The 15,095-nt window shown below is 43.1% G+C and overlaps 1 protein-coding gene across 1 annotated transcript in view; it reads right to left on the bottom strand.

Moving 5' to 3' along the window:
- CTSC (cathepsin C) overlaps window positions 1-12,609 on the bottom strand; it is a 38,380-nt gene extending 25,771 nt beyond the window's left edge. The window contains exons 1-2 of the mRNA XM_016206814.2: window positions 12,350-12,609; window positions 10,092-10,237 (exon numbers count right to left, since the gene is read on the bottom strand). Coding sequence (XP_016062300.2) covers window positions 10,092-10,237; window positions 12,350-12,521 — 318 coding nt within the window. The 5' untranslated portion in view covers window positions 12,522-12,609. The remainder of the gene's footprint in view (window positions 1-10,091; window positions 10,238-12,349) is intronic.
- Window positions 12,610-15,095: the final 2,486 nt, after the last annotated feature.

Raw genomic sequence — 15,095 nt, 5'->3', positions numbered from 1 at the left:
GAATTACATGTAAAAATGGAGGGTCATAAATTTATTTATTTCCAGTACTGAAAAGGTAGTCAGTTAAAACAAAGTATATGTTCTAAAACTAGTAAACAAACAAACAAAAACGAGCAATTTACCACTCAGCAAAGGAGCCAAAATCCCTTGGCTCGTTCATCACTTACTTGCTCATAAACTCTTTTTATTTTAAATGTATTTTTCAATTATACTTGACATACAGTATTAATTTCAGATGTACAACTTAGACATTTATGTAACTTACAATGTGATCACCTCAACACTACCCATCTGACACCATACCTAGTTATCACAGTATTACTGACTACATTCCGTATGGTATCTTTACATCCCTGGCTCATAAACTCCGAACACTGTGAGCTTGGAGAATCCCAGTGTTCACTTAGCTGGTGTTTCCAGCTGTGCGTAACAGGAATGCGGCACAACCTACAGCATCCCAGGCTAGCTGACTCTCCAGGGTCTGGGGAACCACGGCGGTCATAAAGTTATTTCCCCTGACAGCTGATTTAGTTTTTAGTAATTCTGAAAGTTTACTCTTTCTAACTTTGAGTCCTATCTTGGCCTCTGTTGTCTCACACAAAAATTAAAACATAAATAAATAAACAGAATAAAATTTAAAAGCCCCATTTGTCTTCTACAAAGTCATTCTACAAGTAAGACCTGAGGATCCACAATAGGCTCTGAGGACTCAGAGGTAACAGTAATTCTGGAAACATATCAATAAAACAACATACAACACAATGATATATTACTCAGTTCTCTTTCTTTTGCAAATATTTATTGAAGCCCTATCATTTTCACACATTGTGCTATACATAGGGAATAAAATAAAATGGTCAGTAACACAGAGTTGCTCCCTGCTGTCACGGAGTTTAACGACCAGAGGACAGGACAAGCAGGCAATTACAACAGGGAATGCTAAGCAGTCCTGTATCATGCAGCCTTCTAACACATGTATTTGCAATTTCGTACCCACCAAATCTTCTCTTCTTCCATAATCAATACAAGCATTTAGATGCACAGTGACAGAGAAACAAACAAAAAAATCACTTTCGTAGAGGTGATTTTAAATTCCATAATACATGTTTTATACACATCGGTTGCTTTGTCAGTATTTACATCCTGAAAATCAGTTTGAAAACATACAACTCTGTCAGGACACTGGAGGCAGGTAACCTGATATATTTTAGAGCAGAGAACCCAAACTATACACATAGTACTATTCCTGATTTGTGCTTCTATTACCCTATAGAATTAATTATTTGTAAGCCGCATTACCTGTGAGAAATCTTTGAAAAGACAAGAGAAGCATGGTCAATCTTCCAAGTATCTATAAATCTCTATGTGCATGAGCTGCTTAACATATATGGGGAAATTAAGACATTTTCAGCCTGGACAACGATGAAAACGTGCAGTCACATCATTCCATTCCAGCAGGGTTAGCACTACCTGAGTGGAGGTACCAGCAAAGCACAAGAACCAAAATAATGGGGTTTCTCCCACTAACGGAGAGTCGGGGAGGGTTTCACAGAGGTGGCATAAGGTCCTGAGTGAAGAGGAATGATCGGGTCCAGAGGTAGGATGGAAGAAAGTATCCAGGTAGCAGTTGGCTGTACTGTTAACTTCATCGTTGTAAGATACAGCCTTCCCAGAAATGCAGACCAGAGCCCCTCAGATGGCATCAAGTTATCTGAACTCAGTGTAACGATGGCAACCTGCTGTCTAGAGAAAGATTCCTCCGTTCAAGCAGGGGTGTAGGAGGGAAGTCCTCCCAGACAATATGCATTAGGTGGAGGCCCACATTTTTGGTTTACCAAGGCTGATATTAATCAGGTCTGAACAACTGTGGAGGAAACTAGGCCATTGTTCAGCAGGAAAGAGCTAAATGATAGCCATCGGTATGAACAATAGTGGTATTAAGAGAAGTGAACTTGGCAAAGGTACTTAAATTGCACTTAATTTGAAGATTACAAAGCTCTCCTTACAATTTGGGGGACTATAAAGGGAAGGTGAAGGTAATTTTTTTTGTCTTAAATGACAGGACCCTGGCTTGGGAAAGAGCGAACAGCCTCATTTGGAAAGGAAACCTAAACTTCAAGCCAATTCTAAAATCTCAAGAGGAGCCAATGTGGTGCGTATTCTATTCCATTAAACTGACATTTGCGATGTTTACAGACTGCGACTCACCAGAAAATCTACCCAAATGCGAATCCAAGTACTTGTACTTCCCTGTGAAAGGGCCTTTCTTTCCCTCTTTAGCCCCAAGGAAATGCTTAGGTTTGAAAGTCTAGCCCTTATCATTTAACACTTAAGCTGTGGGAGCTTAAATACTCTCTGATACCAATTACCCTCCTTCCCCCCCAGGAAATGAAGACTAGTGATGTTTACTTTGTAGGATTTTTGTAAGGTAAAAGTACCTCAAGTTCTTAGCCCCTTTCTGGCCAGGTTACTGCCAGCCTATGATCTACAAGAAGACACCCTTTGGGAGTTTGGCTCATCTCAGACAGCCTCTTCCACAGGACCATCTTCCCACCAATAACAACATAGCTGCGCATCTCAAGATATTCTGAAGCCTTATTTTATCCTTACAACAGGCACTGGGGTTCCTCAAGGTCATCAGAAAAGGCCTTCAGGAAGGTAATGTAACTGGGAATAAAATTTGCACTGTGAACAAAATGAAAAATAAAATTCCAATCCCAGCCTGTTTGGAAAAATCATTTCAAGAGAAGAGTGTCCCAAAGAGAAAAAACCTCATTTGCGTACTGTTCCTTTTACTCAAAGGCTGCAAGGTGAGGCCACCTAAGACTTCCAGAATATTTTTTTCTTTCTCCTGCGTAGTCTCTGACCACATTCCAACATGATGCTGGGCTGCTTTCCACGGAAACGTTCGGTAGGGCAGCTGCCTTGGAGGTAGGTCACCAGGACGCCTCTGCATGTTACATGCACATAAAGACTCCAGAAGGCTCTGCGGCTGCTAGGAGGCCAGCCTCCGCTAGCTGTGAGAGGTAGGTGGGTCCAGTGCTGCAGGCTGCTCTGCCTCTCAGCCCCAAAGCCTGTTTGGGGCTGTGGTTTTAAAAGAGCCCCTCAACAGATGCTCTATTTAACAACTACAAGACAATAAAAACTAGAGTTAAAACTGTCCCTTAACAATGCTTAATCATATTAATTTCTGTAAGTAAAAAAAATACCAGAACTAGTATTTGAGATGCTAGTTTTGTTTTTTTTAATGCTATTTAAGACATTCACAAAAAGCCGCCATTCTCAGAAGCAGAATGCTGAAGCAACACAAATTGCCCATGCAGCCAGCAGGCCCAAGCAGCACATGCAGATGCATTTGAAATTAACAGCCACTGTAGAAACCTGATACAATTTTGAAATGTACTTAAGAAACAGGCTAATCTAGCAACCTAGGTACATTAGCATGTATACCTTACGAATTCCAAATGTAGGCTTAGTGCTGCTTGGATCCATATTTCCAGGTACAAGGCTATTTATCCCATTTAAGAGCAAATACAAGGGACTGTCTTTCCTACTGGTGGAAGTGTCTCCATCATTAGGAGGAAGAGTGAGAGTTTTAAGCCAGAACTGCATAAACTACATTCTGAGAATCCCTTACTTTTTGTAAGGAAAAAACGGTGAGTTTATTTTGGGAACGCTTCCTATTATATCTTTCTCCTAAGCTATCAACATACAATAAAGATTCTGAGACGTTCTGAAATAAAGGGAATTATTTAACTCAATCTACACTTATTCAACTACCAGAAAAGAACTGTGAAGAAACAGCTCATTAGTTTTTTCAGCTCTAATTTTCATTTTGATCTGCTATTAGTGGCTGCCTGGAATGATCTCTAAAGCTTAACGAGATGAAATGTTGTACTTAATGAGTAATTGTACCTGGCAGATGTGCGGACCACTGTTGGGCCATTAAATAGTTTGGCAAATGCTGTTATAGGATAAGGCTATATAGCCAGTTCCATTTTTCATTTCTGACCTCTAGTACTTAAGAGCTAAGTAACAGAGGAAGGAAAAGGGGATAAAAATGTTGTTAAAATGCAAGGAAGGTTAAGTCCCTACCAACTTTACTCTCTAACCACCCATTTTTCCATCAAAATTCTGGACGTCTAAGTTAATGGGTCCAGTGTGAGCAATGACTTAAACATCTCTTCTGAAAGTGTGCGAATGTAAAGGCTGAAAATATGCTCTTCTCCCAGTCTGTATTTTACTTTCTGGGGGAGGGGCCATTTTTAAAAAGACAGGTGATCTCCCACAGGAATGAGTAACAGGCATGTCACTTTCTCGGGAAGAGTCACCTTCTTCTCTCCTGGAAGACAGGCTTGAAGGGCCTGGCCTCCCACGGTTCCCCGAGTCCTTTTAGGAAAAACAAAAATGAACAATCTGAGGGAGCACAGCTGCTTCAAGGCTTTGAACTGAACTTAAGCCGACCTTTCCTTAACTGGGTCTTTACCTTTTTGGGTTCATGTCTATTTATGTTATAAGCAGCCTACCTGGGGAGAGGTAACGTGATGTGGGCAAAGAGAACATGGTAAAGCGAGAAATCATTCACACAAAATAGTGCAGGCATGTAAAAGGTGGCAAGTTAGCAGGCTCAAGCAAGAAATCTACAAGACAACCCATAATCTCTCCGGTCTCCTCTCCATCTCCCTGGTGAATAAATACTCATTAATTTGCATAAGCCACCAGGAAGAGGGAAGCTTGCTTTTAACAAGGAAGTTAAAAATGTTTCAGTGGCGCTCACCCAGTTTGGTCCTCCGATACGGTAAATCATATATCCCCACAGTTCCCAGCTGCATGAACAACTGACTGATAAAATCAGTGACATCCTATGAAGAGTTTACAATGGGAAACTGAGTCATTATGTTGAGATTAAACATCATCATGAAAGAAAACCAAAATACGAAGTTAGGCATGCATTAGGTGTTAAGCTTCTGATTCCTTCCCTCAATTGAAACACTTACAAGTAAATCCCAAGGTGTTTTTTAAAAAATAGCCCAATATTGTGTATTGAATTTACAATGAAACAAGTAAACCTATTCTAGTAACAAGTATTCTAAAAGCTGAATTGTTACATCTTAAAAATGAACCCAGAAGGCACAGTGGGAAAATTGTAGGAGATTCCCAAGTCCGTTACTGTGGAAACACATGACTGACATTTCTGGCTGTGACAAGCTTAAAACTTGTAAGTCCCTGGAGGACAAAATGGGCAAATAAAACCTTTGGTATGGATTTCACCAACCATTTCCCAAACATCCTAAGATTTCCAAATTTCCCTGTTCTGAGTAGCAACCTGCTTAAGAAACACTATGGCAGTTATTTTTTAGCTTCCAGTTCTACTAAGATTGTTGGGCCCAAAACGGAAACTCAATTAGAAATCAGTGAAGTTTGCTTGACGATCACCAAATAAAATTTTTAGCCACAATGAGTCTAGTTTTCCTTCTATACATCTTCTTCAGCCCTAGTATAACTTAATCTTCAAAATAAAATCAGCTCCTCTACTGCTCCCTTTTAGGGCCTGAGAGAAAGTGAAATGAAAAACAGTAAAAGGTTAGAAAGCCTATTCAACTTGAGGGTTTTCTTTGGAGTTTAAGTTTGTTTCATATGACTTCCTTCCACTGGGTGATATGGTAGACAGAGCGGTGCAGTGAGGAGCTTCATACAAGCCCATCAAAAACAAAACAAAACACCCAACGAAAAAACAAAGTACATAACAGCATAAAGAAGAAAATATTATCACTTATCCATCCATCACATAAAGGCAATGATAATTGAATGTCCTTTACACTGTTCTGTTACATTGTATTTTTATAAGGAGTTGGCTGCTTTTAATCTGCAGGTACTTTTGAGGGGTGCCAATTCATTGGAGTGTGCCAACTATAACCAAATGGTAAATGCTATTAAAATCTGATAAGTCTTAGAAACTTGCCTGCAGACAGTATTGTATTTTATTTTGGGTAGCATATTGTTTGAAAAGAAAATTGAAATGAAGACCTCTAAGAAAGTTTCTATTTTGCCATAGGTCTAATTACTCTTTATTGTTTTACATAAGGTTTTTTCAAATGTTTAGGTACCTGCCTGGGTGGGCCCTGAAGGCATCTGAATTTGTAACCCCCATAAAGTGATCAGATAACTGAATGTCTACAGGAAGCTGAGAAGGAAAAAGTATCTTTTAAGAATATTTATCGTCTGCTTTCTGCCCAACTCAAACTATACAGACTTTCAGTGTCAAGATTCACTTCCTGCCAAACTTTTATCTAGCTTGAAGTCACATGCAAAAATAAAGATAGATTATCAAGCAAATAAAACCAAGGGAAAAAAGGCACAGGAACCTCAAGTCATGAAAAATGTTCATCTTCCAAGCGAGGCCTGAAGACCTTACGAAAGCAAGCTCCTAGCAGTAGAAGTGGTAATGCAATTGCTTCAAAGATGGAAATCTGGGAGAAGGGAATGGAAGCTGTCTGCTCTGCTGAGCTGCAGGATGCTCTGGGGGAGCAGAGGGGGGAGCAGGAGCCTAACAGAATATCCTGTGCGTATCACTTGCTCAGCATGCTCCATCTAGCAGGAACAGTAAGAAACAAGCTGATGAAAGTGTATCTGAAGAGGGCAAAAGGAAACCAGTGGTAGGGTCTGCTATGAGCCAGTGGAGAGACCTGGAAATCCAGCTGACTTGCAGAATAACAATGTAGAGAATGATGATGGCAGGTATATGTGGCAAAAATTCGCCAGATGCTTCTGTCATGGCCATAAACTGAGCGGGAAACACTGTAGTTTACATAAGACACTTGAACAAAACACTGGCTACGTTTTGATAATTGTTCATTTAAAAAAATAAATTAATCTTTATTTGAAAGATACTCTCTATGTCTGTAGGAAAAAGTTCTCATGTGCTTTACTCTTTAAACAGGTTTGTGGTTTTCCTGAGTTACCCACCCAGTACGGTTTCCCCGGCACCACTGCAGAAAATACCCTGATGCTTAGTGTGAAATCCAGCAAGCTTTTTGTGTTAGCAAGTGTCACCAAAAGCGCTTGACTTTCCTGTTCTCTAAAATCAACTGCACTCTATCAGTTTCTTAAAATTTGTAAAACTCTGCTCTCGCTATCTTTCGGTTATATTTGCAAAACGGAAAAGATTTTATCAGTGCAAAATGTTTATCTGGAACTGCTTAAGTTAAGAGAAATTTTAAAACCAAGCACCTTATGTATATTCTACTCAGCTTGTTTATATGACCTTCATTGTAAGTCCTAACTACTGACCGGTCAGAGAATACCATCCAGAAGAAGATAATGTCCTACAGTGAGGCAAACGTAGGTTTACAGTTGTTCATATTGAAAATAATGCAGTAATTAATAAATAATAATACAAGAATAAACTGTTTCAGGTACTCATAACTGTAAACCTACTTTTGCTCCACCCTGTACTGACTCTTCCCACTTATGGTTGAGAGTACTTATAATACCTCATTTGATGTTACACAGTGGTTTTCTCTTGACCTTCCATTAATGATCTGAGGCTATGAAAAAATGCCAAATCTGCTTACATAGTGATTTAAAAAGAAATGCAGCCCGGCTGGGCATGGCTCAGCGGTTGAGCATCGACCTGGGATCCAGGCGATCGGGGTTCAATTCCCGGTCAGGGCACATGCCCGGGTTGCGGGCTAGCCGATCAATGACTTTCTCATCACTGATGTTTCTATCTCTCTCTCTACCCCTCCTTTCCTCTCTCTGAAATTAATAAAGATACGTTTAAAAAAAAAAAAGAAATGCAAAGATGTGTACTGGCTCCTCCTTCAGTCACCAGCCCCCGACTACTTAAGCTGTGAGTAAACTGATTGAAAAACATTAATGGAGGGAAATTGCCCATCTATTTCTGAGTAGGAGACAAGTAATTAAATGTTGACTTTAGAAGTTTCCCCACCAGTTTCTCCAATTCTACAGAAGTAAAGAATGAAAACTTTTCTAAGCCAAATGATAAAACTACTTATCTAAGTATATACTGTCCCTCATTTTACATTTACATAATTTATTCAACCTATTTCTCAGCTGAGTTCCACTTTAGTTCATTTTTAAAATAAATGTGAACTAAGTGTCGATTATGTATCAAGCAAGAAAAAAAGGAGGGGGTAGGCAGAGGGGAGGGAGAAGGGAGGAAGGTGAGGGGAAGGAGGGGGCAGGGTGAGACACAGTAACAACAGTCTTGACTATCTCTTTCCTTGTGCATCAATTCCATAGGAATTCTCAACCTGAAGGCAAAAAGTACTGAAGGGCTGTGACAGAATACCTGTAAGAAGTCTGCAAAGCTCTAGGCTCAGGAATATGTAAGCCAAGAATTATAACCAGATGGAATTAACATTTACCACATATGCACTACAGTTTTAAAAATTCATACACATACTCTTGTAATTTTAAAAAGTACACAGCATCCAGGGATAATATGAAAAATACTTAGTAACTGGTCAAGCATGGGCTTTGACTAATAAAATGGACTTCTGACCCTCAACAGCCAACATGGATAGATGGTTCTAGCCAGCTGAGTAGCAGACCAACCAATCCAGGTGGGGGGGGGGGCAATTTTTTCCTCTCTGCCTGTTTTCTTTTTTCCTATTAAAGAGGGGTCCTCATTATAAAAAACATATTGGGAGTTATTATTCAAACAAACAGGGTTGGCTCCGATGTAACACCATATCCTAGGGATTAAATCACAACCCATGAGAGAAATCACAATAGATTTAGAAGTTAGTCTTTTGTTGGTACTTTGTCTTTTTACCGTCCATGGAGCCGCTCTCCCACTTTCCCACGATTCCTAGGATTAGACAACTCTTACCAGATGTTCCAAAGGCTGAAACCCCATTCCCATGAGAAAGTCTGTCTTTATTTATATTCAATTTAAAATGAGAAACAGCTAGCCTCAGGCTTGTGGTTTCAATTTACTTAAACCATTTCATACTCTGCCAATAGGAAAAATTCCAACTTCAGCAGGATATCTGGGATGGACTACAATCCATGCTAAACTATTTTACCCTGGAGTGTGCCTGCAACTGAAAGCAATGTGTCAGCATATAAGAACAGACTATAGCCCCAGCCAGGAAGCTCAGCTGGTTGGAAAACTGTCCTATACACTGAAAGGTTATGGGTTCAATTCCCGGTCAGGGCATATACCTAGGTTGTGGGTTTGATCCCCAGTCGGGGCGTGTACAGGAGGCAACCAATCGATCTCTCTCTCTCTCTCTCTTTCTCTCTCTTAAAAAAAAAAAAAAAAATCAATAAACATATTCAGGTGAGAATTAAAAAAAGTTCTCCTAGTGACACCTTTTGTTGTTGTTGTTAATCCTCACTTGAGAATATTTTTCCATTGATTTTAGAGAGAGTGGAAGGGAGGGAGGAGGGACGAGGGAGGAACGGGGACTGAGAGAGAGTGAGTGAGAGAGAGAGACATCGATTGCTTGCCTCCCACACCTGTGACGACTAGGGCCGGGCTCAAACTTGCAACCTAGGTACGTGCCCTTGAACAGGAATTGAACCCATGACCTTTTGGTGCACAGGCGGATGCTCTAACCACTGAGCAACACCAGCCAGGGCTGGACAACGTTTTACTTTAATTAGCCCAAGGAGTAACTTCAATGCTCTCTCTTTGTCTTAGTTTAGTCAAATAAGTTATTCACATTAACATACTTAGTACATCACATTGCTTCAATGAGTTACTTAGGTCAATTTCTCAGAACCAACAATGGTCAGAAAGACAGTATAATTACTCCAAATTTTTTTTATAATACCCATTTCTTTCCTGCAGATTCAGTACAAAGCCAAGTAATGAAGGCAACATTTAAATTTAAATATAGATGGACTGTACATATTCAAATATAGGTCGGGTTTTTTTAATCTATTAAGGTCATAATTTTAAATAAATTGGCAAAATTACACCATCTATTTTCTCTTGAGAAACATGGTGTCAATTGTGGTTATCTTCTTAAACTTAAAATTCTGAGGGTCTACTGATCAGAAGAGACTTCAAATATTAAATAAATGAAAATATGAATGCAACGTCCAACAAAACTAACCTTAAAAAAGGCAAACCACTTGTAATCATTCAACACAATCTCAAAGCCTTGATTGTAAATGATGGTGAAGTGGCCAGAATTGCCCAAGTCATCATATGCTGTATCCAACTTATGAAGGTGCACCACGACTTTTTTTTCTGGTGGTCCTGAAGAAAAGAAAATGCACAACAATGGAAAATTATTTGTACTTCAAATAATTTGGGAGGAAAATATCTTTGTAATTTCCATACTTCTTAAAAATTTATTTTTATTGTTGAAAGTATTACAGGTGTCCCCCCCTTTTACCCCATTGACCCCCTCCCCCCCCAGGCCTTCACTGCACTATTGTCTGTGTCCACGGGTTATGCACATATGCATACAAGTTCTCCGGTTAAGCCCTCCCCCTTCCCTCTGAGCTCCCTCAGTCTGTTCCATGCTTCCATGTCTCCGGATGTAGTTTGTTCGTCAGTTTATTTTGTTCATTCGATTCCACATATGAGTGAGATCATGTGATACTTGTCTTTCTCTGCCTGGCTTATAGTTTCCATAATTTTTAAGCTGCTTTCCTTTCGTGCCACCCGATTCGAGCCCGCCTGGCTTATAAAGATCTCAGACTCTTCCCCTTGTTGCTTCCCTCTGCGCAGTTCAGAGGGGTTTCAACCAGGCCTGTCAAGGGAGGGCTCAAAGGATAAAATATGCCAGCAGGCAGAGAGACCCCCAAAAGCGCAGCTGTGACCTTCCCAAAGCATCCAAAGAATAAAGAAATTTTTCCACTGAAGAAAAGGGAAAATGGGGGAATGTTGAAAATGACTGGTGGAAATGAAGTCAAAATGGTCGTCAAAAGCGGAAACATAACAATATGAAAAAAGACCTGCCATCAAATCAAAAGGACAAAGGAAATGATCTCTTCAAAGAAAAAAAAAATGAGGCATCTTTCTCCATCGTGGCTCCACAGTTCAGAACTTCAGAATCTGCATCCTTCCTAAGCATCCAGCAAACTCAAGGTTTCTATCCTACGACACTAATGTGTGCTGACAGGAACTAAACTTTTAAATTTCAGAAGGCGGGGGGCTCAGGTATGTGGGTGCCTTTAATTATTATATTAAAGTTGAAGGTATAGTTTATAGACAGAGGCTGCCTGAAACGGGGTCCTGCTGTAGCCATCTGCAGGCTTCCACTCTTTTTAGAGTGTTTCCAGGGCTCACACTAATGCTCTGAAACAGGAGATGGCATGGGCCCAAGCAGCGCAAATACTCACTCCCCGCTGCTTCCAACCTCCAACTTTTAGAAGAGCCGTCGGTTAAACGCCCAGCATTAGGCAATGCCACCGTCGCCGGAAGCGGGACAGCTGGATGGGTCTGTGTTAATGACAAGTCACCTGGCGATCCTTGTTCTGACAAGGAAGGCGCAGCTGAGAGCTTCGCTCCTTTCTGGCCAAGCTAAAGGCTGGTGAGGATCCCGGCAGAGCACAAGTGCCTCTTCTGACCAAGACAGTGTGGCTTTCCTTCTCCCTTCACTAAATTATTTGTCATTGGTGTAACCATGTTACCTGAGGGTATATGGAAGAGCCCAGTGTGTTCAAACATGAGATGTTTATTGAGTGCCTTCCATGAGCCAGGTATTGTGCTTGGCTCTAGGCATTTCCAAATATAATTTGCTGCTAAAGAGTTATTAAGAGAATTAAAAAAAAAAAAAAAAAAAAACCCACAAGTTTTTATATACGTCCCTGCAATACATAAAACCGCGCCGAGGGGTGCCAGAAGTTTTCTCAGGCTAGCAGCATCAGCACACATCCAAATCAAAACCAGTGCACAGAAGGGCTCTTTCCCACAATGTAACAAAAGGAGTCAACTTTCCTGCTATATTCTCAGTTCCGTTTTCACGGGCACACAAACAAACAAACAAACAAACAAACAAACAAACAAACAAACGGACTGCTCCCACAGGATTGCGAGGTCAGAACTCTCTTCCAAACAAACAAACAAAAACACCCCACAAAACCCCACAAAAATAAAAACCCAGAAAATAAAAAGTAAGGGGGGGGGCGCTAAAATATTTTAGAAAGTATAGAAGCCCTGGGAGTAACCAAGAAACTGTGCAGTTAGCAGCTCTCAGCAGCTCAGCTTGGACTTGGCAGGAGAGGGCACCCCAAGGGGCGCCTCGTCCCGGCTCGCGCAGGTGAGCTCCCCGGTGCGCGCCGCGGGGAAGGGGCGCAGGGACAGACCGGGTGTCCGGGCCGGCGCGGGCAGGGAGGCTGTCCGGGCGCCGCGGGCGCTTACCCATCACCGAGCAGTTGACGTCGCGCTGGGAACCTCCGCGGCCCACCTGGAAGACCCAAGTGCCCAGCAGGTCGGGGTAGGTGCAGTTGGCAGGTGTGTCGCCGAGCGCGGGGCCGGCGCCGCAGAGGAGCAGCAGGAGGGCGGCGAGCAGAGCGCGCGGCCCGGGACCCATGGCTGCGGGGCGGCAGGGCAGAGGCCGGGAGTCCGCGACCCGCGCCGCGTGCGCCTTAAAATAGCCCGGCGGCCGGAAACCGGCCGCGGGGCGGGGCGAGGTCTCGGGCTCCCGGGCGGGGTGGGGGGGGGCTGGGCACCTGGGCCCGGGGCCGGGAGCGAGCGCCGCCCGCCGCGCCCCTGAGCGCCGGAGACCCCGGGACGCGGCTCGCTGCCGAGGGGCGACTCCAGCGGGGCTTCGGGGCACGGGGTCCGCGCGCCCCGCGCCTACTCCTCGGGAAGCGGGGCGCGCGCGGCCCCGGCGCGCCGGCGGGGAGAGGGCGGGCCGCGGGCGGAGGGGAGGGAGGCGGACGGACGGACGGACGGACGGACGCGGAGAGAGAAAATGGGGTGGCGGGGACAAAGGTCAGAGACCGAGACGGAGGGCTGGGAGCTGGCGGAGGCTGGGAGGGGAGCCGGGTGAGGACAAGCCCGGAGAAGGAAAGACCTAGAGAGTGGAGTGTTGTTTCCCTCGCTTTGTCTTCGCCAACTCGTTTTGTGTGTGGTTTTTTTTTTCTTTCTCAGAAAATTTTACTTCCCACCCCCAGCCACCTTAGCAGTTTGAGACCGGCTCTTCCTTCCGTTTTCCAAAATTTTCGCTACCTCCTTTTGGCTTGGTTTTGTGCGGTCTCCTGTTCATGCTGTGTGCTTATTTTCCACAAGAGAATTCAGTGGTAGTGCAAGCTTGCAGTGTGTGTGTCCTAGCTGTTTTTGTGTCCCCTGCAAACTTTATAGGACTTAGTGCACACTTGGGCGCGCGCGCACACACACACACTCACACACACACACTCGCGTGCTCAGAGATTATGTTACTCAACCGCTTCCCGTTTTACTGCTGAAAAGCAGGCTGCCCAGAGAGAGAAGTACCTGGCCCAGGGTGAGGAAGGGAACTGGTGGGACAAGGCTGGTCTTAGGGTAGCATCCAGTCTGCCAGTCTGCCCTCCACTAATTATTAGGTAGCATATGTGGGGGTTCAGAAAGATCCACCCCAATGTAAGCCTCAGTGATATGCAGATTGTTTTCAGCTAAAGGCAACACTTAGCTGTGGGCTCAAGATAAACTTCTGCCCCTCCATTAAGTACCTGAAAGACTTGAATTGGAGGCCTTGCCCATAAAAAGAGATCAGGCATAACCTCTTTTGCCCTATCTAGAGGGCAGGGCAAGCTTTTATTTACTGACACCTGCTATTATCATCATCTTGCAATGACCCTTCGAAGCCCGTAGTCACCTCACCTCATTCCTAGCTCACAATGTCTATACCCAGTTTACCATTTGGGGTCTCTGACTCGCTCAGGTTACAGGGTTCCCATCTATATGTATGTGATTAAATTATTTTGTCTTGTTAATCTATCCAATGTCTATGTGATTCTTAGATCAGCCAGAAGAACCTTGAGGGTAGAGGAAACTGTCTTCTTCCCCCACACATTACTTCCAGGTGCCTCCTTGCTCAGTTTGCATATCACCCTTTTCTGCTGAGAGCTCCTCTGACTTTACCGGCTGTTGTTGGAAGTTGGGGCTCCTTTCCTGCACGGAGCCTGGGGGTTAGGTCCTGTGCCAGCGTCAAGGACAAGGAATAGGACAGACTTTTCTGTGTCCCCGACTCTAGGGCACATGCCTTTTGCCCTCATCATACTGGTTAAAATAAGTATTTGTATGTTCACCTTTCCCACCAAATGACAAGCATTCAAACGGAGCAAGTACACATACACCTTTGACTCCAGAGACTCTGGCTTGAAAGCACTCAGGAAGTATCCTGGGGTGTTAAATGTACTTAATTACATTATCTTGGTTTCTAGGACTGAAAGCCAAATTCCATTTGGCAAAAGGTGTTGCCCTTGAAAGCTCAGAAGTGAAAGTGCTCTCTAATGTCGTCACAAACTGCAGAGACAAGGGGGAAGAGACAAGCACAGTACCTCTACCTTTTATTGCCATTTACTACGGGTAAAAAGTTGGCATCATAAAATTAAGCTAACACATAATTTAGAGATACATTGACAGAGTAGCATTGTCTCCCAGAGTTCCTGGGGAAGTGGCATTGGTTGTTAAAACATTAAAACTTTTACTAGGTCATCCACATTGCAGAGCTGAACAGGGAAGTTGGAAATTTATGGGTGCAAAGTAGCACACTTAACTTCGAAGAAAGTTTAAAACACTCTTTATTCAATGATGATAAGTAGAACGCGATCTTGGAGATCTCTTAGTCTAATGGATTCATTTAATATCAGGAAATGGCGATCGAGATGTTATCAGCGAGATGACCTAGTTTCTTGTCTTTTTGAAGGAAAGATTTCAGTCAAGAGACAAAGTGCAGCACAACAAGCAAGAATTTATTGGCTGCAGCAAAAATACACTCAGGAGAGTGGAACACGGAACAGCTTAGCATAGAAGCAGCAACTGGAGAACCTAGGTTAGGCTGCTTGGGCTCACTGGGAAATCAGAGAAAAGGGGGCCTTGGAAACAGGTTCAGGGCTTTAGCCCAGGATAAGCTGCCACTGCCCATTGCTCTCCTGGTTGCAAGTCTCGTGGGGTCCCTTAG

Source organism: Miniopterus natalensis, chromosome 11 (assembly GCF_054644295.1).
Source record: "Miniopterus natalensis isolate mMinNat1 chromosome 11, mMinNat1.hap1, whole genome shotgun sequence".
Classification (NCBI taxonomy): Eukaryota; Metazoa; Chordata; class Mammalia; order Chiroptera; family Miniopteridae; genus Miniopterus; species Miniopterus natalensis.
The sequence above is the reverse complement of the archived record's forward strand: the minus strand, read 5'-3'. Positions and strand labels throughout refer to the sequence as shown.